This window comes from Taeniopygia guttata, chromosome Z, assembly GCF_048771995.1.
Source record: "Taeniopygia guttata chromosome Z, bTaeGut7.mat, whole genome shotgun sequence".
Lineage (NCBI taxonomy): Eukaryota > Metazoa > Chordata > Aves > Passeriformes > Estrildidae > Taeniopygia > Taeniopygia guttata.
This window is the reverse complement of record NC_133063.1, coordinates 9,699,830-9,723,143: the sequence shown is the minus strand read 5'-3', so window position 1 is coordinate 9,723,143 and position 23,314 is coordinate 9,699,830. Positions and strand designations below refer to the sequence as shown.

Genomic DNA, 23,314 nt, shown 5'->3' with positions numbered 1-23,314 from the left:
CCCTATGTTTGTCTCTCTTTTCAGTGATTGCATTCTCAGCTCAGCTCAGGAAGCAGTCACTTTCTCTTATCCACCATAAACTGAAGCTATATAGCATTGAAAATAACCATTCTCAAGTACTGAGAAAAAATGGTAGTACATTAATTCACTAAGACATAAGTTTAATAAAGTAGGAAGTCTGCCCAGAATAAATGCACACTGAGCATTTCAAAAGCACTTAGGATTGACAAGACTTACTTCTTCTTGGAATCAACACTAAGTGATTAGTAAAGCAACAGTAGTAAAGCAAAAATGGTTATGATTTTGAGAGCTTCAATTACTGTGCTTAATGAATAAGATATAAACAGGATGATTAATAAATAAGATACAAGCATAAGTATCTAATTTTTTTATAGCCAGAATAACTGGAATTTAAGAAGTCATCCATGCTCACTGCTCATCTCTGAAGTACTCCATTAAGCAACTGAATAGTATTACTTTCTCCTTTCAAACTGGAAAGCTGCCAAAGAGCTATGACCTGAAATTGTCAGCCACTTATTGGATGCAGTGAAAAACCTATTTATTTCATGTATTTTTATTAATGTATTTGTTAATCTTTGTCTAGTACTACAAAGTTAAGTGATGTGAATCAGGCAAGTATTGAATATGAGAAATATGAGTCCAAAGTAACTTTGCTCCTGATACACTTAGTTTGGTGAACATGCCTACTGTCAGGTACTAACCTGGTTGATGTGTTCTCAATCTTCCATAAAGCAGAAGTAAGCACAAGGTGTAGTGGAATGGTCAGTGTAAAACATCCATATATATACACACCTCTCTGAAGTGCTCAGTGTTGACACCCCTAGTTTGATTCTATTTGCACAGGGCAATGAGGGCAAAACCCCTTGCACCCATTAAAAGCTTATAAAAGGAAAATGTGTAAAACCAGCGTGACAAATACTTCTGTAGCAAAATAGTATACTTTACTGGTGCTCTCTCATAGTCTTAAATTATTTAGTAAACTGTAGAGCTTTTACTTGCAACAAAATTACAGCCTTCAGTCAGCATATGTTAAAGGAGAGAGAACATACTATACACTAAACAAGGTGCCCATGCCAGTGGCATCTATTAAACCATGGTACTCTAACTTACAGCATCTCAAGACAACAAGAAAGCATGAAATCTGGCCAGTGGTGTTTCAGCTTTAATTCAATATATATTCAGAAACTAGAGTTCTTTCCATTTGCCTGTGGTGAATTTTTCAGTGGTGTATTTATTTCACTGAAAGTCTATCCCCATGTTGGCAGTGTTTCTTTAAGAACAAATCTTTGAGAAAGGCAGGTAGCAAATGACTTGATAGCACTGTGTTGAAGAGACATATCCTTGCTTCTGATCAAGCATTGTAATTACTCTACAAAGTTTTTAAATAAAAATTGAAACCAATTTCAGGTATTAATACAATCCTTTTATTTTCTTTCTTTTAAGGAATAATGCTTAAATGGTAATACTTTAATGCTGAATGCTAATGCTAATAATGCTTAAATCTTAATGCTTTTAGCCCCTTTTTATTCCTGTTATCCATTCTAAGCAGTAGATTGAACTTAATGGGGCTTTTGTGCTGCTGCTTGATGGTAGTTACATGCTATTGTGAGAATTAGTTATAGAATTGTTGCTGATATTAAAATTATAGTCTACGTCTGTCCTTTGAAAAATGTCTGTTCATACATTTTATCCACAACCACATTAAAAAATGCTGATTTAGTGTGATTCTTCTTATTAGAATAGCAGTATGTTTACAAGATGTCTGCAGAGAAAGTAAATGCAGTCTGAGTCACAAAATAATGGTGTGAATCCTCATGGGTAAGAAATATGATCTCACACACACAGGTATGTGAAATTTGCAGCTGATGGCAGATGGGAAAGATAGTTCTAGGTGGTGTACAAAAACATTAATTTAAAATCAACTGGCCATTTGGTCAGGCTAACTTTGACCCAGTAGATTATATAGATGTGCCCTGATACACAATCCAAAAAGCTGAAAAGCAACATCATTTACAGGACAGGTACCACTATCAGTTAGCAAAACTTGATATGGAATTAGAAATTTGTAATCCGCCCACTTCTGGCTCCAAATGCAGGGAATAATTACCAGTAATGAAATCACCATTAATATACAAAACTGTTTCTGGACATAAGACTGAATAATATACTGAATAATGACATTTTTTTCTGGAATACTTTTCAAGTTTTGACAAGCCCTTGAACTAAAAAAACAAGTAATTTTATAGTTCAGCTTTCCTGAGGGGATTTATCTGAAGTTCTCATGCTCCTATAAAGTGGCTGATGCTCCCTTTGTTTTCTTGACACATTTCTTAAAGGAACTGTGGTGGTTCCTTTAAGATTGAGTCATACAATAAAACTAGATAGTGTCGCAGAGAAGAAAAAAAACCCACAAGAATGAAATAGAACATAACTTATTTAAGAATAAAATTATATTAAATGTTTGCCTAAGGACTCAGGGTTAACTAGTCCTGTCTACTTTTATTCCTTTATGCAATATTTTAAATACACTGATTTTTGAAACTTTATTAAATAGACCCCAGTTCTCAAGACTCTGTGTATACCACAGTGTTAACAGGCCACACTGTTGATATGAATGGGTAGACTGACGTAGCTCTATTGGCCCTCAGTAGTTTTACAATTAATTATGAATGCTAATGATTTAACTCCCTAATTTCCACACTGATGACTAGCTTTCCCATTGACTGGTACAAGGGAGTGAAAAAATTCCTATCTTTCCTGAAAATGAAGCCATGGGAATAAAACGTAATACCTGCACACTTGTTTAAAGAATATGCTCAGTTCTCACTCAAATCATTTCTATGCAAGTATAGAATCACTATGATGCAATTACATGTCTCCAGCATAGCTGCCAGCCAGGGACAGGAGAAACAGAGCTCTGTGTTTCACAGTAGTTTTAATTGTCATGATTTGGTGAATTAGCATAGTCCATTGCACATTTCCAACTCAGGAGAACGCAAGGCAAGACAAGGCAAGGCAATCATTCTCTAGAACAACTATGAGTATGCTTATGCAATTACTAACCTGATGTTGCAATATCCTAGCTTGTTTTCCAAAATACCCACTGCATGTCTGCACTTATCAGCCCCTATCATAATTAAAATTCCATTCTTTCTCTTCTAGTCTCTTCACCTTCATCTTCATTAAGCTCAACAGTATAGGAAAACTAGGCAGAAAACCTGAGATACTGTTCAGAAACCTTGGACCAAGCTCCTAAGAACAGTGTATGGAGAACAGCTCACTTGAAGTGTACAACTTTGAACTTTCCACACAAACCTAGAGTCATCCACAGTGACACAGCAAAAAGAGTGATCAAACAGCAGTTATAGTCACTTCAACAGTCTTAGGAAGGGCATATCTATTGAAAATAAAATAGATGGTTGTGAATAACATCCAAGAGTCTTGTAGTCTTGTTTCTGAGGAATTCGCAAGTCTTGGATTGTATGTTCAGCAGCCTACTTGTGCTCACTGTTCTGAGAAGTTTAGCACTCACCAGTGCTACCTTGGAAAAATATCAGTGTCTTGAAGGAAGAGAACTGCATAAAGGCTATTAGAAGGTTTGTAAGACTATGCTGTAGGTGAAACTTTCAAAGTACTTTTCATGTCTGGAGGGAATCTTACAAAACCCTCATGAATACCAGGAGATGCACACAGAACAAAATGATGCTTGATAGAATGTGTGTCTGGAATGCAGAGCATGCATTTTGAAACACCAGTGTTGTGTGAAGAGATATAATACTAGGAAAATGCAATAGAATCAGCACATAATGTCAAGGGTAGTCAAGGGAACATCCAACAACTGCCTCGAATCATTAAATTCTGATTCACAGCAGTATGTTTCAAGCATAGATAATGTTTTACAACTGCCAAATGTGAAGACAAACTGCAAACAAAACCAGTCACATTAACATGAGAAGGTATCTAAGGAGAGAAAATCGCCATAGGCAGCAGACAAGATGTCACTTCCATATTTAACAAAAAATTCTGTGAGATGAGTGCATGCCTGAAGGACGCTTGTATCTAATAATAGCATTGTCTCACACGATCTCTTTCTATGGCAAAGGTTTCTGGGCACACCCACATGGGGAGAAATCTGAGCTGATCATAAACAAGAGAGGCTGGAAGCAGCGAGAGCATACTGCCTCCCCAAGACAGTCAGCTTTATGGCACTAATGTGGGACCTGAGCTGCATTAAACACTTGGACTAAATTCTTCAGAAGGCACTAGAGTATTCTGCAAGGAATTTTCTTGCATCCAGTTTCCCCTTCCAAAGAGTCTTGCAAACACAGGTGTTTAGCTTCTTACAAATCCAAGTGGAAAAGAAATCAAGTAGAAGGACAAAAAGCTCTTAGGCATGTGAAAGGTCTAAATTCTCTATGTATAATGAGATGGTTTTACACATATACTTTATATGTGTTATGTTATTTGATTTTACGGTGGGTTTTTGTTTGAGACTTGAATGTACTTAGTTTTATTTAAGTATGCTTCAACTGCTGTTCCTATAAGCACCAGAAAATACCCTCCTACCAAAAAGTGGTGTCAAGATATAACAGAACTTTTTCTTCATTCAGTTGTGATAAGATACCAGAAAGAAGTTAGATTAAAAAAAATTTTAAAAAAACCCAACCAACCAACCAAACAAACCCTGAGCTTATGCCAGAAAGATGAGGTGATGTCACATCAGGGTTTTTTTATATCCCCCTTTCAAATGCTGACTGATGAATAACAGGCCAGAAGTACAGTATTTTTAGAACAAATTTAAGGTGTCATGTGCCTGATAATATTGAAATATTCCTACTTGCCTAACTACTTTTGAGATCCAGTTATTTGGTGTATTTTATCTTATGGACAATGTATTTAAGCTATAGAAAATATGTAGGCTTCAGCTGTTAAAATATTGGAGGTACACTGACGTATGTCTTGTACATTTATGCTTGGAAATCCTGAGAGTGATAAATAGCAAAACATCAGAGGAAAACCCAGGTACTTCCTAGAATTAGTTGAGAGCTTTTAGAGTACAGTGTACACTTCGGAAAAGTACTGCTTGCCAAACTGCGATTTTCCCCAGGAATGTGCTGTTAGCAATAAAATGTTAGTTGGCAAAGTATTTTGACATCAGATGTGGAATTCTTAGATGGATTTAAAGATAAATTAATCTAATTAATTACTTGGCAGTTACAGTAGCCTTCTAAAATGTAGGTGTCTTAGGATATGTCTGCATTGGATATTTAACTCAGCCTGAAGAAGGCAATCCTTGTCTGTGCTAAATAAGAGGTACCAATGATTTGTTCTGTTGGCATTAGGTTGTCTACTCTGTTCTTCTTTCTGACATATCACTAGGGGCAGAATGACTAGAGACAGCTGTAGAACTTGGATCAGCCATGTTCTCTGGTTTAGGATGTGTCTGTAAAATACTCACAAGGAAGTTGCTCATCATAAATCTAAAGAGTCATCTGATCCAATGACTCTTCAGACAGTAATTTTCAGTAACATCTGATTATGATGTTAATGACAATTACTGTCATCTGATCAAGATGTTACTGATATATGGTGCTTAGATGATATATATCAGATGTCATATCAATAATTTTTAACCTGGATTCAGCAGCTGGTTAGAGGCTGTTCAGATTTTTGCCCAGATGTCTGATACTCCTAATGATATCTAATGATAATCCCATTGATTTACAGCCACAATCTACAGTTCTCCAAAGGCTTACAGACAACTAAATAAATACATGTCAATCAGTGCCTGATCTGGGTCAGCTTTAGTCAAGCAAATCTTCTCTACCAGAAGAACATTTTCTATCAAATAAAGTAGACCAGGTAAACCATTACTTTGAAATATGCAACCACACTTACAAATTTTCCTTATCCTGACTTCTAATGCTGTGCATGAGGAAAGGCTGCATCTTCCTAACCAGTGACTTGTGAAAATTCATAAGATCACAGGAGTAAGGTGAGCTTGTTTTTCTGCAAAGAAATGCTCCAGCCCATTATGGCTCTAATTTATAGTAAGTTCTGCTCAGGTCTTTTGACTACATCTTTCTTGAGATACGTTTTATATCAAGGAGCAGAGGAAGTTATCATGTCATGCAATAGAGTATCTACTGAGTTTTGTAGAACTCTTTAATAGTGATTAAAACAACTCCTCCTAGGACAGTTTTCTCAATAAGAAATTCACTTTGATTTTAATACGAGGTTACTAGTGTAAAAATTGCATTTGGTTTTAAATCTTTTGGCACAATATAAGGTCCCTAAAGTTAGCCCATTGCCAGTACTTAATAAATAAGTATAGGAAACAAAGGAATAAATACAAACACAACTTAATAAATACAAACACAACTTCTAAGCTTCCAGAAAACTTGTGTAAGACAGTGATTATTGATCATATGCATGGCTGTTTTGTAAGCTATGTATGTTTTCCAAAGTAAAGCCTGAATACAAGCACAGTTACCAGAAGATTAAATTTCTTTCTGTATCATTTAAGAAGGACTACACATACTGCATTAGTAGGAAATACTGATTTGGGCAATACATTAGGAGGACACAAGCTTATAGCATACTGTAGAGATGAAGTCTGAACTAACACAGACTTTCAGCTAAACTGTTACCCTTGATTAGCTAAAGATCCAAACTTTACCTCATCTTCTTTCCTCTAATCACCCAGTCATGCTCCAATACTCTAAGACACAAGTTTAATGGGATTAATTGTGGTATTCTGTGCTTTTAGTTTGTTGGTATGTCTAAACGTCTTTGAACTCACCCCCAGAAAAAGTAAAATGCACTCCCAGAGTAATCAGTTCTAACAGAGAAAAAAGCTGATTCAAATGTGTGAAGATGAATATAAAAATTTTTCAGCAATAATTGTAATATTGGAATTGTATCCTCTCAGTGTTTCTCATAACTGAGTTCCTTTTTAATTTCCTTTTATGTACAGAAACATAATTCCAATTAAAAGCACTTCTTTACCGTGACAGCCAGTAGAGTGACTTGTTAGGCAAATTTTTGTAAAATTTTTTTTTTGTTACTATTAGAAGAATGTTTCTATATTAGTTTAATCTGCCTGTGAATTAAGTTAAAATTGTTGCCTTTATCTAGTTCTTTGTTCACTTCCCAGAAGAATGTATAGTCTGAATGCTTATATTTCTTCTGCAGTTGCAGTAGATAATCGCCCATACTTTCTAATTTATTTCTAATTTATTTATGCCTCTGTGATAGAGACAGATTCTTGGTCCTGACAGTTATTTACATCATGAACTGATATTTTAAAAAGTGTAAAAATGCAAAAGAAGAAAATACAGTTTGTTAAACTGACTTACCGCAAAAAAAAACCAAAAAACAACAAACTAGAATTGCATTGAGAAGCACTTCTCAGTAGTAAATCTGGCTAGCAGCTATCTCAGTAGCTATTTGGCTGTCCCAGAAGGCTGATGCAACTTGCATAACACTACATTGCTTGTCAGAGGTAATCTAAGGAGAAGACAAGCACCTACAGCTTCCTCAAGAGTTTCCGTTGGAGAGATGAACACCATCTGTGATAATCAGAGCATTATCACGTTGACAGGATTTTAGAGATTTGACATCATTTTAGAAACCTGTATTTGCAAGTGTATTTTTCCTTTGAAGCTTCAAAGAGCTGCAAATCACTTAAATCAGGTGAGAACACATGCCATTGAGGACTACTTACTGAGCAGTTCAAAGTACAGGCTGCTTGTTGGTACTAGTCATCACCAGCATTTTTAACTCTGTTGAGCTGAAGGAACAAGAGGCATACAGTATTACAGTAGAACATCTGTCAGGAATTTAAAAAAGTATTTTAACTAAAATATAAGTGAATTGAGTTAGAACAAGTCACACAGAGACCAGAAACACAAAGGATAAAGGAGATCCCCTTGTTAAGTCACAAGATTCAGAACAGGCCACCTTCTTTTCTAAACTCCTTATGGATCCTAGGGAGAGCTAAATCCAATCTTAGTGTTGGGTTTATGTGCAATGAAATTAACCTATGCAACAAAGAAGATGAAGACAAAGACAAAGACGGGGAAGACGATGAAGAAGGAGAAGGAGAAGGAGAAGAAGGAACTACATCATCGATTAGTAACCTTTCTTTACTATTAAATCAGCATTATTTCACTTACCAAGGATCTGTCAAATTTAAGGGACCACTCCATCTTGGGTAAGAAAGGCTATCCTAGTCCAAGGTAAGGAATTTCAAACCTCAGGAGGCATCTGTGCTGAAGAGGGGAGTCACCTGGCATTCAGTTCAGCTGTAGTTCAGGGAGAGCTCAAATTGGGCTCATCCTGACAGTGATAATAGCAGAGTGAAGTAGTTGACTGCTAGTCAGTAATAAAGACAAGACAGATGTCTTCATTTCGGCTGTACCATCTTATTCTGTGCTTTAGTTATCTTGTAAATTTGGGATTTGAAACCATCTCTGGAAATATTTTTATGAGGCAATTTAATTTTTTTATACATGAGCCAGGAGCTTAACAGCATTCAAGTTCACTGTGGTAGTTTGTTGTTTTGCAGTTTGTTTTTCTGTAGTAAGTTTTAAATATTCCTTGTTATAAGTTTGTAATGGTTCATTCCATGTACTCCATTTGGCTTCCTGATTGTTCAGTCCTGAGTTGTTTACCTCAAGATTCTCCCACCACACACCTGTAAATCTTATTGTAGCGCCTTTGTTCCCTTCTGGAATGTTCTCTGTCCTTCATCCCTTCCTCGAATCAAGACTGGGGTGCAGGGCTTGCTCCTTCCCCTTGGTGGCTTCTATTGGATAGCCCTTACCTTGCACTCCTCTCCTAATGCTTTCCTGTTGGTGAAAGGCTGTGTCCTGCCCTTATTCCTGTCTCTCCTTAAAAGCAGCCTTTTGCCCCCAGTTTTCATCATTTGTCCCTGAATCCTCTGTGGAATAAAACTTCCTTGGAACTCAAAACAAGTGACCCCTCTCTATTCCTTTGCCTGGTTTCTTGTACTGTGCTCCTGCTCTGTTGCCCACGCCACAGCTGTCTGCTGCAGGGACCTGCGAGCCCCTGTACACACCGCCAGCTGAGGGAACTCAGTGAAGTTCCAGTGTGTCACTCAGTGTGAAGATCACTCCCGTGACTGCACACCAGCCTCAGGGACTGGGGAACATCTTCCCCGTGACCACAGTGCACAGATACAGTTCACCACAGGGCATGAAGCCTGTTGCAGCGTGTACTGTGCACGGCGTGCTGGGCGGCTGTGGCTGGGATGCAACCGTCCCCCTGCGAGCTTTGCAATTCCCAGTAACTGCTGGTCCAGCACGAGAACGGATAACGACGACACGGGGCTTGGGGTGTTCCAGACTGGGTTTATTAGGCGGAGAAAATGGAGAACCAAGACCAGCTTGGGAGGGCAAACAGAAGATTTTATACATAACACAGGAGGAGGGGTGTAGGAGCAATAACCAATGAAGGTAGAACTGGGGAGGGGTCTGAGGTGGGACTAACATATCACAAACCTATCAGGGGAAATAAGGGAGTGGAATAACACAAAGTAACAAATAGGGTGTTGAGTATAACTAAATGGACAGGGAACACTCTGGAAGAAGGGGAGGGGACTAGAAGGAGTGACAAGGAATGTTCTGGGGAAAGGGGCAGGGAAAGAGAGGATTGACAACTTGGAGGGGAGGAGGTTAGGGAAGAGCTTGGGAAGATTGACAGCTGGGGAGGGGAGAAGATTAAGGAGAAGAATAGGGGGCAAACCTAAACTCTAAAACAAAACACACCACAACAGAGGCCTGTTGCTCCTTAGTCAACCTGAGCAAGCACATGGGTGAGGGTCAAGTGTGTCCATGACAACCATCTTACATAATATCTGCTGTGATTTTGTTTAATGCACTTGATATTTTTCTCTCATATTGACTTAGTAGTGGAGCATTATCAAAATCTGTATGTGCTTTTGGAAAATAGCTTGCAGTGAGATGACTGTCTATTTTGTGGGATTTTTACATGAAAATAATATGGGTTTTATAAAAACTAAAGAAAATACTCAGAATTTTAAATCTGTGAAGTAAATGTTTCACATGTATGTAATGAGGTCATATTTTCACTCATTATTAATCCTCCATTGAATTTATACTTGACTAATACAAAAGGCAGCCAAGTTTTCATGTTAGAAGCTAATGATTCCAGTTTAAGTTAATAGCTGAATTAACACACATACTGCATTTTTTCAAGCAGATGGAAGTCTGCCCAATATACAAGACTGAGATGATTTCACTGGACATTTATTGCTCTGCCTTTCTGACAATCTGTCCTTCTTGAGCAAGCTAATTGTTAGCCAGCTATGGCACTCACTGCTGAGCTGGTGTAGCTCATATTAACACACGAGCTAAAGCCTCTCAGTACATGAGATCACAGGAGCAAGAAGCAGTGTTCTAGTCAATAAACAGAGTGGTGGACAGAAGAAAACACCTGACAAGTTTTCATCACTCACCAAGGAGCAGAACTGGCACACTGCACTATATAAATATACCAGCTGCAGAATCAAGGAATAAGTAAGTTCAGTGAAGGCATTTGTATTCTTATACTACACGGAAAGCATAAGAACTGCAAATCAGAGAGATGTGTTACATTTCTTGTTTGACATTATTATAGCTGACAAGCAGCAGATGGGACAAAATAAGACTATACCTAAGGACAAGCTGTTATTAAATATTAACCAAATTGTCAATTCTTTGTATTATAACCACTCTGGGAAAGTTCAATTTACCTTCTAACAGAAGGCCAGTTATTTCCTTGCCTAGCTGACCAGATGTTAGTTTTTCTCTTTTCTTTTTTAAATTTCTTACTAACAAGTGATTTTCTACTTGCTTTGCCTTTTATTATCATTTTGTCAGGCATCTACTACATAATTCATAAAGTACTAATGAGAAGAGTAGTAATATGGTTAAAACCCATGTACTTTACCTTAATGGAAAATTATACAAACCATAGGAAAAATACTTAAGAAGAGGAATACAAGAATGCATGACTTCTAAGGTGGCAGCTGCAGTTTACAGATACAGGACTGAGGTAGCAGATCTTGGTTCAGCCCCAAGCAGTCATATGTGATGTCTGTGTAGTCGCTTTCCGATCAAGTACTCCAAATAATCTGGAAAAGTTTTCCAGAACACTGGAAAGCAGGAAAGAAAAAAACATTATGAATGGTAAAAGGGAAATTGCTAAAAAGTATTTGATAATAATATATGAAGTTTTGATCTAATTGTAATTAAGGCACATACACAAAGGTATTTCTCCTTTGTTTCCTACTAACACATCTTTTAGACTGCTTGAAAAGTAAACCACCTAGTAGAAGTCCTTATTTCCCACAATTTCCTTTTCCTCAGAGCTGCTCTCAATCACTTTTCCATCTAGCCTGTAGCTGTGGCTGGTATTGCCATGACCCAGGTGCAGGACCTTGTCCTGGAAATTAAATAACCTGCCTTTCACCTTTGATATTTCAGGAATGCTTTGGCTTTTAATGGTGATTCACCAATATTATAATTAGGAAATGTCAGTGTTTCTTATTTCCACTGTTCTTCTGTTACTAGAAAGGGAGCAATTATTTTGACTGCAACAGCACATATACTGTTGCAGCTTTGTAATTATATAAGGATACTTCATCCCCTCATAATACCACATGCCAATTTGGGAAAGCAGCAGATGACCATATGAGATTTCAATGAGACAGGGTTGTCTTTGTTTTGTTTTGTTTTGTTTTTATTAAAATAAAACAAATCTTCAGTCTCCATTAGAATGACTGAAAAATAATGTCAATTAAAGACATAATGGCTATTACATGCCTTAAGTAAGTTTATGGTCATAACTGAGTAACTACTGGAAAACAGCTATCTGGACTCGGCCAGGAATTGAAAGGATATTAAGCTCTGGTACTTGAAATAATAATGTTTTATTGAGTTAGTGTAAAAGACAAAGTTCATGAGGGAATGTAATTTCATGAGTGAAAGAGTGATAAACAAATTGGTTAATGTGTTAAAGAATTTACAAGTTGCAGTCTCAAAAAATAAATATATATATATATATACTTTCTAGTTAATTTTTATGACAGGAGTTATTCCTCAAAGCTGGAGTCAGTCATTGGAGATTTGCACATATGGTGCTTTTTTCAGCAGTAGGAAAGTCTATGCCAGGAACCTCTGTAGTAGTCCACAATCCAGACATACTCTAAAATCCTACCAAAGCCATCTTTGTGACAGACAGAAAGAAGATGCATAATCCCAGCCACTACTGTTGTGCTGCTGGGCACGTGGTCAGCCAGCTTTCCAGTGGCCTCTGGATAGAAGTGTTGTTGAGGAGAAGAAAAGTGCAGTGTGGTGCAGAACATGCCTTTCCTAGAGCAGTGAAGGACTGTGAGGAGTCCTTCCTGTGAGGAGGAAGAAGTGAAAGAGATGTGTGAAGAACTGACCTCAGCCCACATTCCTTGTCCTTTTGTGCTTCTAGGGAATGGAGGAGGTGGGGAAAATAGGGAGTGAAATTAAACTCAGGAAGTAAGAAGGGTTGGGGAAAGGTGTTCTAAAATTTGAGTTTATTTGTATTCATCTTACTCTGATTGGAAATCAATTAAACAAATTTCCCCAGTTCAATTCTGTTTTATTTCTAGTAGTAATTAGTGAGTGATCTCTCCCTGTCCTTATCTTGACACATAAGCCTTTGGTTCAGTTTTCTCTCCTCTTTTCAGCTGAGAAGCTGGGAGGTGATAGAGTGGCTTTGATGGGCACCCTGCATCCAGCCAGGATCAACCCACCAACCCACCATACTGTCTACCAAAAAGTGAGGAAGCATCTGCATACACTCGAGATCCCCTCTTCCAGGCAGCTGTTTTACAACCACAGTTGTGACATCATCTGGGCAACAAGTGGCACATTTCTTATGTCTGTTCATGTGGGAATAGTAGCAAAGTCCTTCTTTATTTCTTTTTGCCAGCAGACATCTGATATTCTGACATCATGTCAGAACCAGTGGCACAGATAAAGCTCCATGAGATTCACAGCCTGCAGAGAAATTTTCTCTGTTAGTTATCTTTGAAAGCTTCTCTTGCACCTACTTTCCACTTCAGGAGATGAATCATTGATTGAGAAACTAAGAATAAGCAAATTTTCACTGCTTTTGAGAAATTCAGAGTGCATGTGTACTCTTATCTCATTGTTTCTCTCCACAGAGCATTATGTCTCATGACTAGCAACAGGTAGCTGTAACTCCAAGGTTTGGTAGGTCTGTTCCTTCAAAGTGGGTGACTGTTGGCACTGACAAGATGGAATTTTGCCAAGTTATAATAGCTGATGTAATACTTCTCGCTTACTGTTCCACACATAATATATTATAGGGAATTGGGATAGTTAATGAGATGCAGTCCTCAGGAAAATTTTTGCAAATACTAGGTGGTTTCTTTTGTTTGTTTGTTTGGGTTTTTTTGGTGTTTTTTTTTGCTTTGGTCCATTCCAGAAGTGATTGGTTTCGACAGAGCTCTGAGCAGCTTGATCTAGTTGAAGGATGTCCCTGCTCAGGGACATTATAATTATTAAAAATTAAATTCTCTGTGTTTCAGGGCTGAGTTGGACTAGATAACCTTTAAATGTTCCTTCAAACCTTAACTATTCAAATTATTGAATACCTCATGTTGTGTTGTTGAAGAAGAACATGTAATCTGAATTCTTTCAAAGTATCATTTATGTTTCAAGGTGAAAGCATACAACACCCTAAAACTATTTTTTATATTTAAAAGGCCATTGCATTTCACCATTCTTTATTAAAAGTGTTCACAGACACCAGCTGACAGACATCCTCCACTTGAATTTGCAATGAATGTTTTAAAGGGAGATAGCAAGGGTCACCAATACTTTTTCTCAAAAAAAAAAAGTTTCTTTGCCAATCATGGATTGTTTAGAAATCCTCTGTGAATAATCAGCAGCCTCTTGTCTCTTTGTGTTTCAAACTATGAATATTCTTCAAAAACATGGTGAACTCTGGGGGCTTCAAGGTGACAGTGATATGAGAGATTGACTTTGGGACCCAGGAGCCCACCAAGATTCTCTATGATTCTCTTCAGCACAGTGGGAGCAGAAAGAAAATAAGATGGGCAATAAACTTGCACGGGTTGAGATAAAGCCAGTTTAATAAAACAGAAGAGAATCTTCAATGTGTGCAAAAAAAGGAAAAAAAAAAAAAACTGAAATATTTTATTCTTTATTTCCCACCGGTGAATAATATCCAGCCACTTCCTTGGAAGCAAGGCTTCAGCACAAACAGCAGATGCTTCAAAAGGCAAACACCGCAGGCAATGAAGGCCACACCTTCCTCCTCCTTTCCCTTAGGTTTTGTACCTGCACAGACATCCCATGACATGGAATACCCCTTTGGTCAGTTTGGGCTGGCTGTGCCAGCTAGGTGCCCCCCCAGGATCTGCCCAGCCCCAGACTGCTGGCCCCTGTGGGGTGGAGTGTTGAAGAGGCTGGTGCTGTGCTAGCACTGCTCAGCAGCAGCCAAGGCACTCTGTGCTGTCAACACCTTTCCAGCTACCACCGCAAAGCACAGCACTGGGAGCACTGCTGTGGGAAAAGGAACTCCACCTAGGACAGACCAAACACAAGTGTAAAGGCTGTAATAGGTGTGTGCAGAAAAATCCCTGGCATTTGTGTGAGTTACATTATCCTAATTGAGAAGTCAGCCATTTAACTGCATTTGAACAATCTGTTTCTGTTTAAAACTCCTTTTATGGTTTCCAAGCATGCTAAAATGCAAATCTGCATCTGGATTACTCACAAGGCAATTGCAAAATCTTTCATTATGTAAAATGGCCACATTTGGACATCCATAAGCCAGCAGACACTAAATGGGAGCAATCAACCTTATATTGAGTCCAATGGAATGAAATGTCAGAGAGGAGGACAGTGACTCAAGGCATAGGAGTAATTTATTAGAGAATCAGAGCTGTCTTGGTTGTCTTGCAGCATGTGCCAGTATACAAGTCACCAAATGATCTCCCTCTATAGAATCAGAATTTCAGGCTTCAGCAACTCCTGTGTGTATGCTTCCACAGTAGGAGATTATTATGAAACTCCTCAGTATTTGATTTTGTTAACAGATTATTTTTCTCTTTGTACAGGTTATAGAAGGAAAATGACCTACAAAATGTACTTGTAGGAAAGTGCAGGTTTGAGAGTCCAAAGTCCAAAAAGTCCTCTTTGTCATCACAGTGCAATCAGAAGCTACAAACAGGGTTTGTGTTCCTGATGGATATTCAGAACCTGACAAGAGAACTGTGAAGCAGGGAACTTGTGACCAGAGAAGGACCACAGGAGCTGTTTACTGCACAGAAGAACACCAAGACAGACAAACACATTCTAAATGACCATTGCTGGTTCTCAGAGGCTGAAGCAGCACTTGACACACATTATCTGGAATAGAATTCTTCTTCATTAGATCCACAAAGAGTAAGAAATCAACAAAATCTGCAGGCCCATGTTTCAATAGCAGTATGAGGGTACATGTATGGCCAATCTGAAAAACTGAACTGCAGAACTGTTCCTCTTTCTGTGATAACTAAAAGCTCATGAAAATGAGGTAGGACAAGACTTCTGAGAGTCATTAATTCATTGTTCTGCTTGAACTAGAGAAATGTTAAAACATAACCAATAACATAATAAATACTCTGCACTGTATATTTGGAAATGTTAGAAACTTAATTCAATATCTTACTTGCAGTTGCTATGATTTAGACTTTAATTACAGAGTTATGCTTTGTGTTTTCATAGAATCCAGACTCAATTGCTGCACCAGCTGTATGAATTGCTTGTTGGAAGCCTGTGTTCAATATTACTTTCCTGCTTCACACAGACCAATTTGTAAAGATTATGAAATTTCTCACATCTCTTGTCCCAGTAGTTGCCACTAATGTATTTCAGAAGTATGATTACTTGCCTAGTTGTTGAGACTGTACTCACTGTGCTGCAGTGTTTGCTTCAGCCTTTCAAAAGAATGTTTATGGGTGCATGTGTTAATTTCCTGGAGTTTTTGTACTTTAGCTATACTTCAATTCCCTGCAATTGATCAAGGCAGTTAAATATTTTTTAGCATGCCGAACTGTCTCTGCTTCTGTTCTAGTCCTCTGAGAAGCTCATTATGAAGAAATCTTTCCCATCTTTGACCAGTGAAAGTTGGTCATTAATAAATGATGAGGATTATCCTGGGGAATTATCCTGATTTTCTGATATTATTCTGATAATTTTCTTGAGAAGTACACAGCCTGATGTGAACAAGAGTTAAAAGGAATGGAGATTTTTTTTCTAATTTTTCAGCAAATCTAGGAGCTCTTTGTGAGTCTCTAAATTGCTGCTTCCACACATTCCAACAATATGATGTGAAACCCTTTAAACCAGATGGGTTTCCTAATTAGAAAACCTATTTAGTCCACAGAAACTAGAAATAAATTTAGAACAAATGGGAATTTTTTAATAAGTTCATTCAAATTTTGTTACCAAAAGGATCCTGAACAATGTACCTAAACCAACGTAACAGTATCACTGCCAGCAGGATCTTGCATCTCTTCCTGCACTATATCAAAAATTTCCATCATTATTGAATCTAGGGGTCTGTTCTTTTCCTGCAGTCTCTGGTGCCCCACTCCTGTGCTCCTGACACATGGCATATTAATGGCATTAGCATGACTTTTGTCATATTAAATGGCATCAGCATGACTAATGCCATTTAATATGGCAAAAGGCTGTGCCTGTGACTGAGTGTCAACTCCCTTCCTCCTCTTTATCAGCTCTTGAATCCAGGTGATTCCGAAACATCAATTAAGATGTGATTTTAAATTTGGTGCTGTGATACTTATAAAATCATGCTACACTGATACCAGTTACAAAAACATCCTATGCTACCGTGATCATAAAATTCTATACTATGCTGATCATAAAACGATGTTTTTAAAACATAGATATTTGATTGCAATTACAGTCTAGTGCCATCATTCTGCTGAGGTTCTGCAAAGGAATCAGTTTGTCTTTACAGTTGCAGTTGGTAACTAGAATTATAGGACAACCACTTTCAATTTAAGATTGAATAGTGTCATCTCAGTGGGGTAGGAATCAGACATATTCATATGGAAAATTGTCCTGTTGTGCCAGTGAGGGCTTTTGGTCTGTGTCCTGCCTTATGCAGCACAGCAACACAAGGACTGGAAAGAATATAGATAGGAGAGCAGCTTCATTTTAGGTTGAACAGAACCTCCAGATATTTCTGGACCACTGTCTTGCTGAAAGCTGGGCCAGTCTAAATCTGGGTATTCAGGGCCCTCTCTGTTTGAGGTCTCAATTTCCAAAAATGGAGATCTCAGTACCACTCTGTACCAGTGCTCAACTTCTCCTCACTGTGTGGGAGGCCCTGTTACTACCCAAAGGTCTGTGTTGCACTGGAACTCAGAGCAGGATGGTCAGAATCCTGAGATAATTGCACATTGCAATGTGCAATTGTAGGAAAAAAACCCCAAAACCAACAACAACCAAAAAAAAAAAAAAAAACCCAAACCCAAAAAACAACAAGGAAGAGTGCTTGCACCAAAATGACTCCTTGCACGAAAGAGCTCCCATTTAACCAGCTGAGGCTACTTCAAGGTTCTAGACAAAATCTGCAATCTCTGGAGAACCCTGTACTGCTACAGCTGCATCTTTGCCAAAATGTGGCATTGTCTGAAGAGTAGCTGGGATTCAAGTACATAATTCCAATGGCTACCTGTGCTCTTGTTCTTGGAGGCAAAAAGATCATCACAAAAGTAGAATTCAAGAGGAGTGTCTGATGAGGATTTTTTCCCTGCAGCATGAGAATATGGGACAAGATGGTTGGATTTAAATAACTAACACATGCTCACAGTATAAGAATTTCTCCTTACTCGGGTATAAACTAATTGCAGGAAGATGTCACCCTGGAAAGTAGAAAAATCAGAACTTCCTAATAATCCTATATTTAGTCATACATATGCATGAGAAGGAAAACATTCAGCATTTTCATAGACTGTGGACAACAAATTGATCCCTAATCATTACCTGGGTATGATTTGTGTGATGCAACATGCACAAATAAGAGAAATCCAAATGTGTTATGGATGCTACATACCCTTTCTGAACCCTGGAAGATAACTGTAAAGTTAGACTTGGCAGCACTGCTTGAGTGTCTATTAATTCAGAAAGTACTTTGCTCTGCATGTTACTTCTACTTTTTCTTTATTTTAATTTGAAATGCACTGCATGTACTGCAACTCTTATTACACATGGAAATCAGAAGTATGAGAGGAAACAAGACCTTATCAATTCCACAGTAGACGCTACTTAACTTCATTATTTAATTAAATTAATATGATCAGGATGTGAACACTTAGCACAGATTAGTGACTTGTGTGCAAGGATATGCCTGTATCAAAATGTAAGATTGAAATGTAAGTTGAAACAAACTGTAAATTATTTCTACTTCAAGAGATGCAGATCTGAGAAGTAGATATTCTATTCAGATCATAACATTTTAGAATTTGATATTTCAGAGAAAAAATTAACTTTCATCATCACCAAACATCCTTATGTTTGGCAAAAAAATATGCTAGAAATCTGCCAACCAGAACTTAAAAAATCCGGTCAAAGTTCTAAAAATGACAAAGCCTGTTTTCTTCAAAAAAACATATGAAAATTACTCAGAGAAGGGACTAGGAACCCTGCAGGTGTAGGTGTACCCTGCATGAGCAGATTGAGATTGGAAAGCATCTTGTGCACATGCAAAAAATGTCGTGGGCCTTGCAGATATATATTGGAACAATCTCTGAGATTAGAAAGACAACAGAATTCTTGATTTGACTTCCCTGCTATGCCTCTTTTACAGATTAGTCTGTACATATTCAGATTATTCATTCATAGGTATTTATCTAGGTTTGGGATTTCCTAGGGTTATCCTGTACACCCATAGTTCCTATCTCGCACACTGCTGGGGGGCAGCTGAAGAGAAATTCTGAAGTATTGGTGAAGCTTCCCTGCATCGATGTGCTTTTGCTCATTTTTCACCTCACAAGCTGCCTGTAAATGCAGGGAAGAGAATGTGGTTCCTCACTGAGCCACAGGGGACGGTATCAAGCTGAGTTTGACTGCTGGGGCTTTCTTGCCCCTCCCATGACTGGCAGAACAGGAATTAGGGAGCTGCTAGATTTCTGGATAATGAGATCCTTGAGTTTTAAAGAAATTGAGACTCATCTTGCTACAGGGCAAAAAATCGCTCTCATACAAAGGGCTTAGAACATACCACTCCTGAATCAGCACCTACTGGGAGTCTTGCAACCCCTGAAAGACCCAGGTACAAGCCAGTCAAGAAACAGGACACGGCTCAGGCTCAGGCTGAGAAGTTGATCTGAGAAAAAAAAACTTCCATAGTCAGACAAGATGAATATGCTGAGCAGAGAGAGGAGACCAACACTCAGGATGTAAAAAGAAAAATTTGCTGATGACAGTAAAGGAGCATTCAACTCTCCACATAAGCTGATGAAAATGTTGCAGGAAGGAATTACAACTGAAGCCTGTACTCACAGGGGAGGAGGTTTGTTCTCAGGCACTCACTAAAACATACAGACATGCCTATGTTGAGCAAACTGCAAGGATAGTGCCCAAACTCAGAGCGAATGAGGCTTTTTATAGAGAATATGTAGCCAAGAGCAAGGTTAAAAGGGTCCATAAAACCAGATAAAAACTTCTTTATGTAAATCTAGTCCATCTTTATTTCATAAAGAGAAATAACTAATGAATATAGATGAGTCCATTTTGCCCTCACAATTCATGACTGGTTGTCGGCATGAAAATACACTACAGGTATGACACTGGGCTTCAACAATGCCAACAGGGAGCTACACAAGTGTTTGCCAAAATGCAACAGAGCAGTACACAGATGACTTGTACTAATAAGTAGATAAAGGCTTTCTCCTCTCCTCTCCTCTCCTCTCCTCTCCTCTCCTCTCCTCTCCTCTCCTCTCCTCTCCTCTCCTCTCCTCTCCTCTCCTCTCCTCTCCTCTCCTCTCCTCTCCTCTCCTCTCCTCTCCTCTCCTCTCCTCTCCTCTCCTCTCCTCTCCTCTCCTCTCCTCTCCTCTCCTCTCCTCTCCTCTCCTCTCCTCTCCTCTCCTCTCCTCTCCTCTCCTCTCCTCTCCTCTCCTCTCCTCTCCTCTCCTCTCCTCTCCTCTCCTCTCCTCTCCTCTCCTCTCCTCTCCTCTCCTCTCCTCTCCTCTCCTCTCCTCTCCTCTCCCCTCCCCTCCCCTCCCCTCCCCTCCCCTCCCCTCCCCTCCCCTCCCCTCCCCTCCCCTCCCCTCCCCTCCCCTCCCCTCTCCCCTCCCCCCTCCCCTCCCCTCCCCTCCCCTCCCCTCCCCTCCCCTCCCCTCCCCTCCCCTCCCCTCCCCTCCCCTCCCCTCCCCTCCCCTCCCCTCCCCTCCCCTCCCCTCCCCTCCCCTCCCCTCCCCTCCTCTCCCCTCCACTATTCTGATTATATAAAGGTTAAAAGAGCTCCAACTCCCAAATGATTAAAAACAATAGTGCAAAACATGACTGTGCCTGACATCTGCACATCCCTCTCCAAACTGTGCATGACATTGCCTTTCTCATCTTCAAAACAGGGTTGCATCTCAAGTCTAATTTTTGGCCACCCTTTTGTGCAGAAAGCATGTTAGGGAAGACAGATATTAATAATCTGAACATCCCCCCCCCTTCCTTCTTCTCCCCCCAGTTTTATATGCTGAGCATGATGTCATATGTTATGGAATATCCATCTGGTTGGTTGAGGTCAGCTGTCCTGGCTTGTGTCACCCCAAGTTTTTGTGCACCCCCAGTCTGCTTGCTGCTGGGGCAGTGTGAGAAGACAAGGCCTTGGCTCTGTGTAAGCACTGCTCATCAGTAACAAAAAAACCTCCCTGTGTTAATAATTCTATTTTCAGCACAAATAGCACCGTAATAGCTATTGTGAAGAAAATTAACTGTACCCGAGCCAAAACCAGCACATCATATTAGGAACATGTCCACAGCTCCTAGTGTAACTGCAATGTTCTTGTGCAGATTTTTGAACTATATGAAAAAGGTTCATTGCTTCTTGCTCATTTCTCTGCATTGATGGACTTGATAAAGCAATGGGTAAATAACGCTTTGCATAAAGGAATCACTCTAGAAAACTCTGTCACATGTGTGCATTGAGGGAATGAAAAACTTTTTTATTTCTTTTATTGATAGGTCTGAATTCTGATTAGCAGAAGATTTTAAAAAATGCATTTGTGAGGCATTCTCTAACTCTTCATTCGAAATTGCATTCCACTATGCAGTGTAGACAGAACAAAACTGCAAAAAATCTCTCCTGTCACTGATCATAATGTAGAATTGAAGCACCACAGGTCAAGCTGAGTAGCTCATCTGTTTGCTTAACTTTTTTATTGTGGCAAAGGCCAGAGATAGGCCTGGAGAGATCAGCCTGCAGGTATTCCTATCCCCACTTGAACATCCATTGAATGCCTCCAATATTCCCTAAAACCAGACTAGATCAGGACTAAGATGAGGACTAGAGTGAGACTATTACAGCTGGGCAGACAGAACTTGGGAAAAGTATATATTTAGTATATGTTTAGTATATACTCTAGTATATGTTTACCTTTGGGCAGATGGAGAAAGATTAAAAGAGCAATACTAAATGGCTGTGACTGTGGTGGCCCAGATGACAAATCCTTCTGGCAACACACAAGCTGAGCAGCATGATTCGCACAAGTATCATCTCTGCATTTGATTTACTGTAGCTCTTACCTAGGAACACACATGGGAAAGGTACCTACCGAAAAATATGCAACATCCTGTTTGCTTAGCATCAACCCTAGGCCAAAACCAGGGCTTGGTTCCTTATTTAGGCGCCAGCTGGAACACTCCACGGATGGGAAAGGGGACACAGAGGAAGCGGTGGGAGAGAATTCAAACTGTGCAGGTGGTGGCTGCGGGTCCCGCGGCCACTCCAGACCACAGGCGGAGGCACCGAAAGGAAAGGAGCGGGAAGGCGCCTCCGTCCCCTCACGGCGGCAGCTCCCCTCCCCGCGCGTCCGAGGGCGCAGCGAGGGAGCCCCGCCGGATCAGGGCGCGCCGGAACGCGCAGTGAGGCGGCACCAACACCCACAATGACACCGGCACCGGCACCGGCAGCGGCACCGCACCGCCCCGCGCAGGGCCGGCCCGTCCGCGCCGCCCCGCCGGCACCTGGCGCGGCCCCGCCCGGCCGCGGCGGTGGGCGGGCCCCCATGCAGATGCGTCCCCCGCCTCTCCGGTGCGTGCTGAGGTCAGGCTGGGCTGCGCTGCCAGCGCGGAGCAGTGGGGCTGAGGTCGCGGCAGACCCGGAGCCGCGGGGGCGGGCGCGGAGCTACGGCGAGCGCCTGGCTCGGGCCGGGAGCGGCTCCCTGCCGCCGGGAAGCCGCGGGGCTCGGCGGGGTCCTTCCAGCCGGCGGCAGCGGGAGAGCGGGGAGAGCGCGGAGCGGGGAGAGCGCGGAGCGGGGCGCCCGGCCCGCCCCGCCGACCCGCTCCTCCATGCGGGCGGCGAGCGGGGCTGGGGCGCGGGGCGCCGGCGGCAGCGCGCAGCGGTGCTGAGGCCGCGATCGGGAGAGACGATGGCCAAATGGCTGAACAAGTACTTCAGCCTGGGCAATAGCAAGACCAAGAGCCCTCCGCAGCCTCCGCGGCCCGACTACCGGGAGAAGCGCAACGGTGCCGGCAGCGCGCCCCGCCCCGAGGGGCCGCCGCACCTCCACCTCCACCACCACACCTCGCCCGGCTTCTCTCGCCGCCGCCTGCGCGACGACACCAGCGACCTGCTCCGCGCCTACCGCGCCCAGAAGGACCGCGACTTCGAGGACCCCTACAGCGGGCCCGGCTCGTCCCTGCGCAAGCTGCGCGCCATGTGCCGCCCGGACTACTCGGCGCCTGAGGACCTGGGCGAGGCAGCCCTCAAGGCTTCCTCCTCCTCCTCCTCTTCGTCGTGCTGCGCCACGCCTCCCACCACCGGCTCCCCGCACCTCTTCCGCAGCCACAGCGAGCGCCGCCCGGCGACGCCGCCCGACGTGAAGTACATCTCCCCCAAGCACCGGCTGATCAAGGTGGAGAGCGGCGCTGGAGGCAGCGACGGTGCGGGCAAGAAGCTCAGCAAGGGCTCCAAGCAGCCGACGGCTGCTGCCCCCTCTGCCATGAAAGATAAA

The 23,314-nt window shown here is 41.1% G+C and overlaps 1 protein-coding gene and 1 long non-coding RNA gene across 6 annotated transcripts in view; one reads left to right on the top strand and one right to left on the bottom strand.

Moving 5' to 3' along the window:
- Positions 1-22,495, bottom strand: part of LOC115491101 (uncharacterized) — a 27,260-nt gene extending 4,765 nt beyond the window's left edge. Inside the window, exons 1-4 of one of the 5 annotated variants that reach the window (XR_012053231.1) lie at positions 21,914-22,495; positions 10,996-11,200; positions 10,523-10,635; positions 7,748-7,813 (exon numbers count right to left, since the gene is read on the bottom strand). This is a non-coding gene — a long non-coding RNA (uncharacterized lncRNA). The remainder of the gene's footprint in view (positions 1-7,747; positions 7,814-10,522; positions 10,636-10,995; positions 11,201-21,913) is intronic. The other 4 variants (XR_012053232.1, XR_012053234.1, XR_012053233.1 and 1 more) reach the window with 4 other exon arrangements.
- SHB (SH2 domain containing adaptor protein B) overlaps positions 22,351-23,314 on the top strand; it is a 57,663-nt gene continuing 56,699 nt past the window's right edge. Inside the window, exon 1 of the mRNA XM_030257719.4 lies at positions 22,351-23,314. Within this exon, the coding sequence (XP_030113579.4) occupies positions 22,367-23,314 (948 nt within the window). The 5' untranslated portion in view covers positions 22,351-22,366.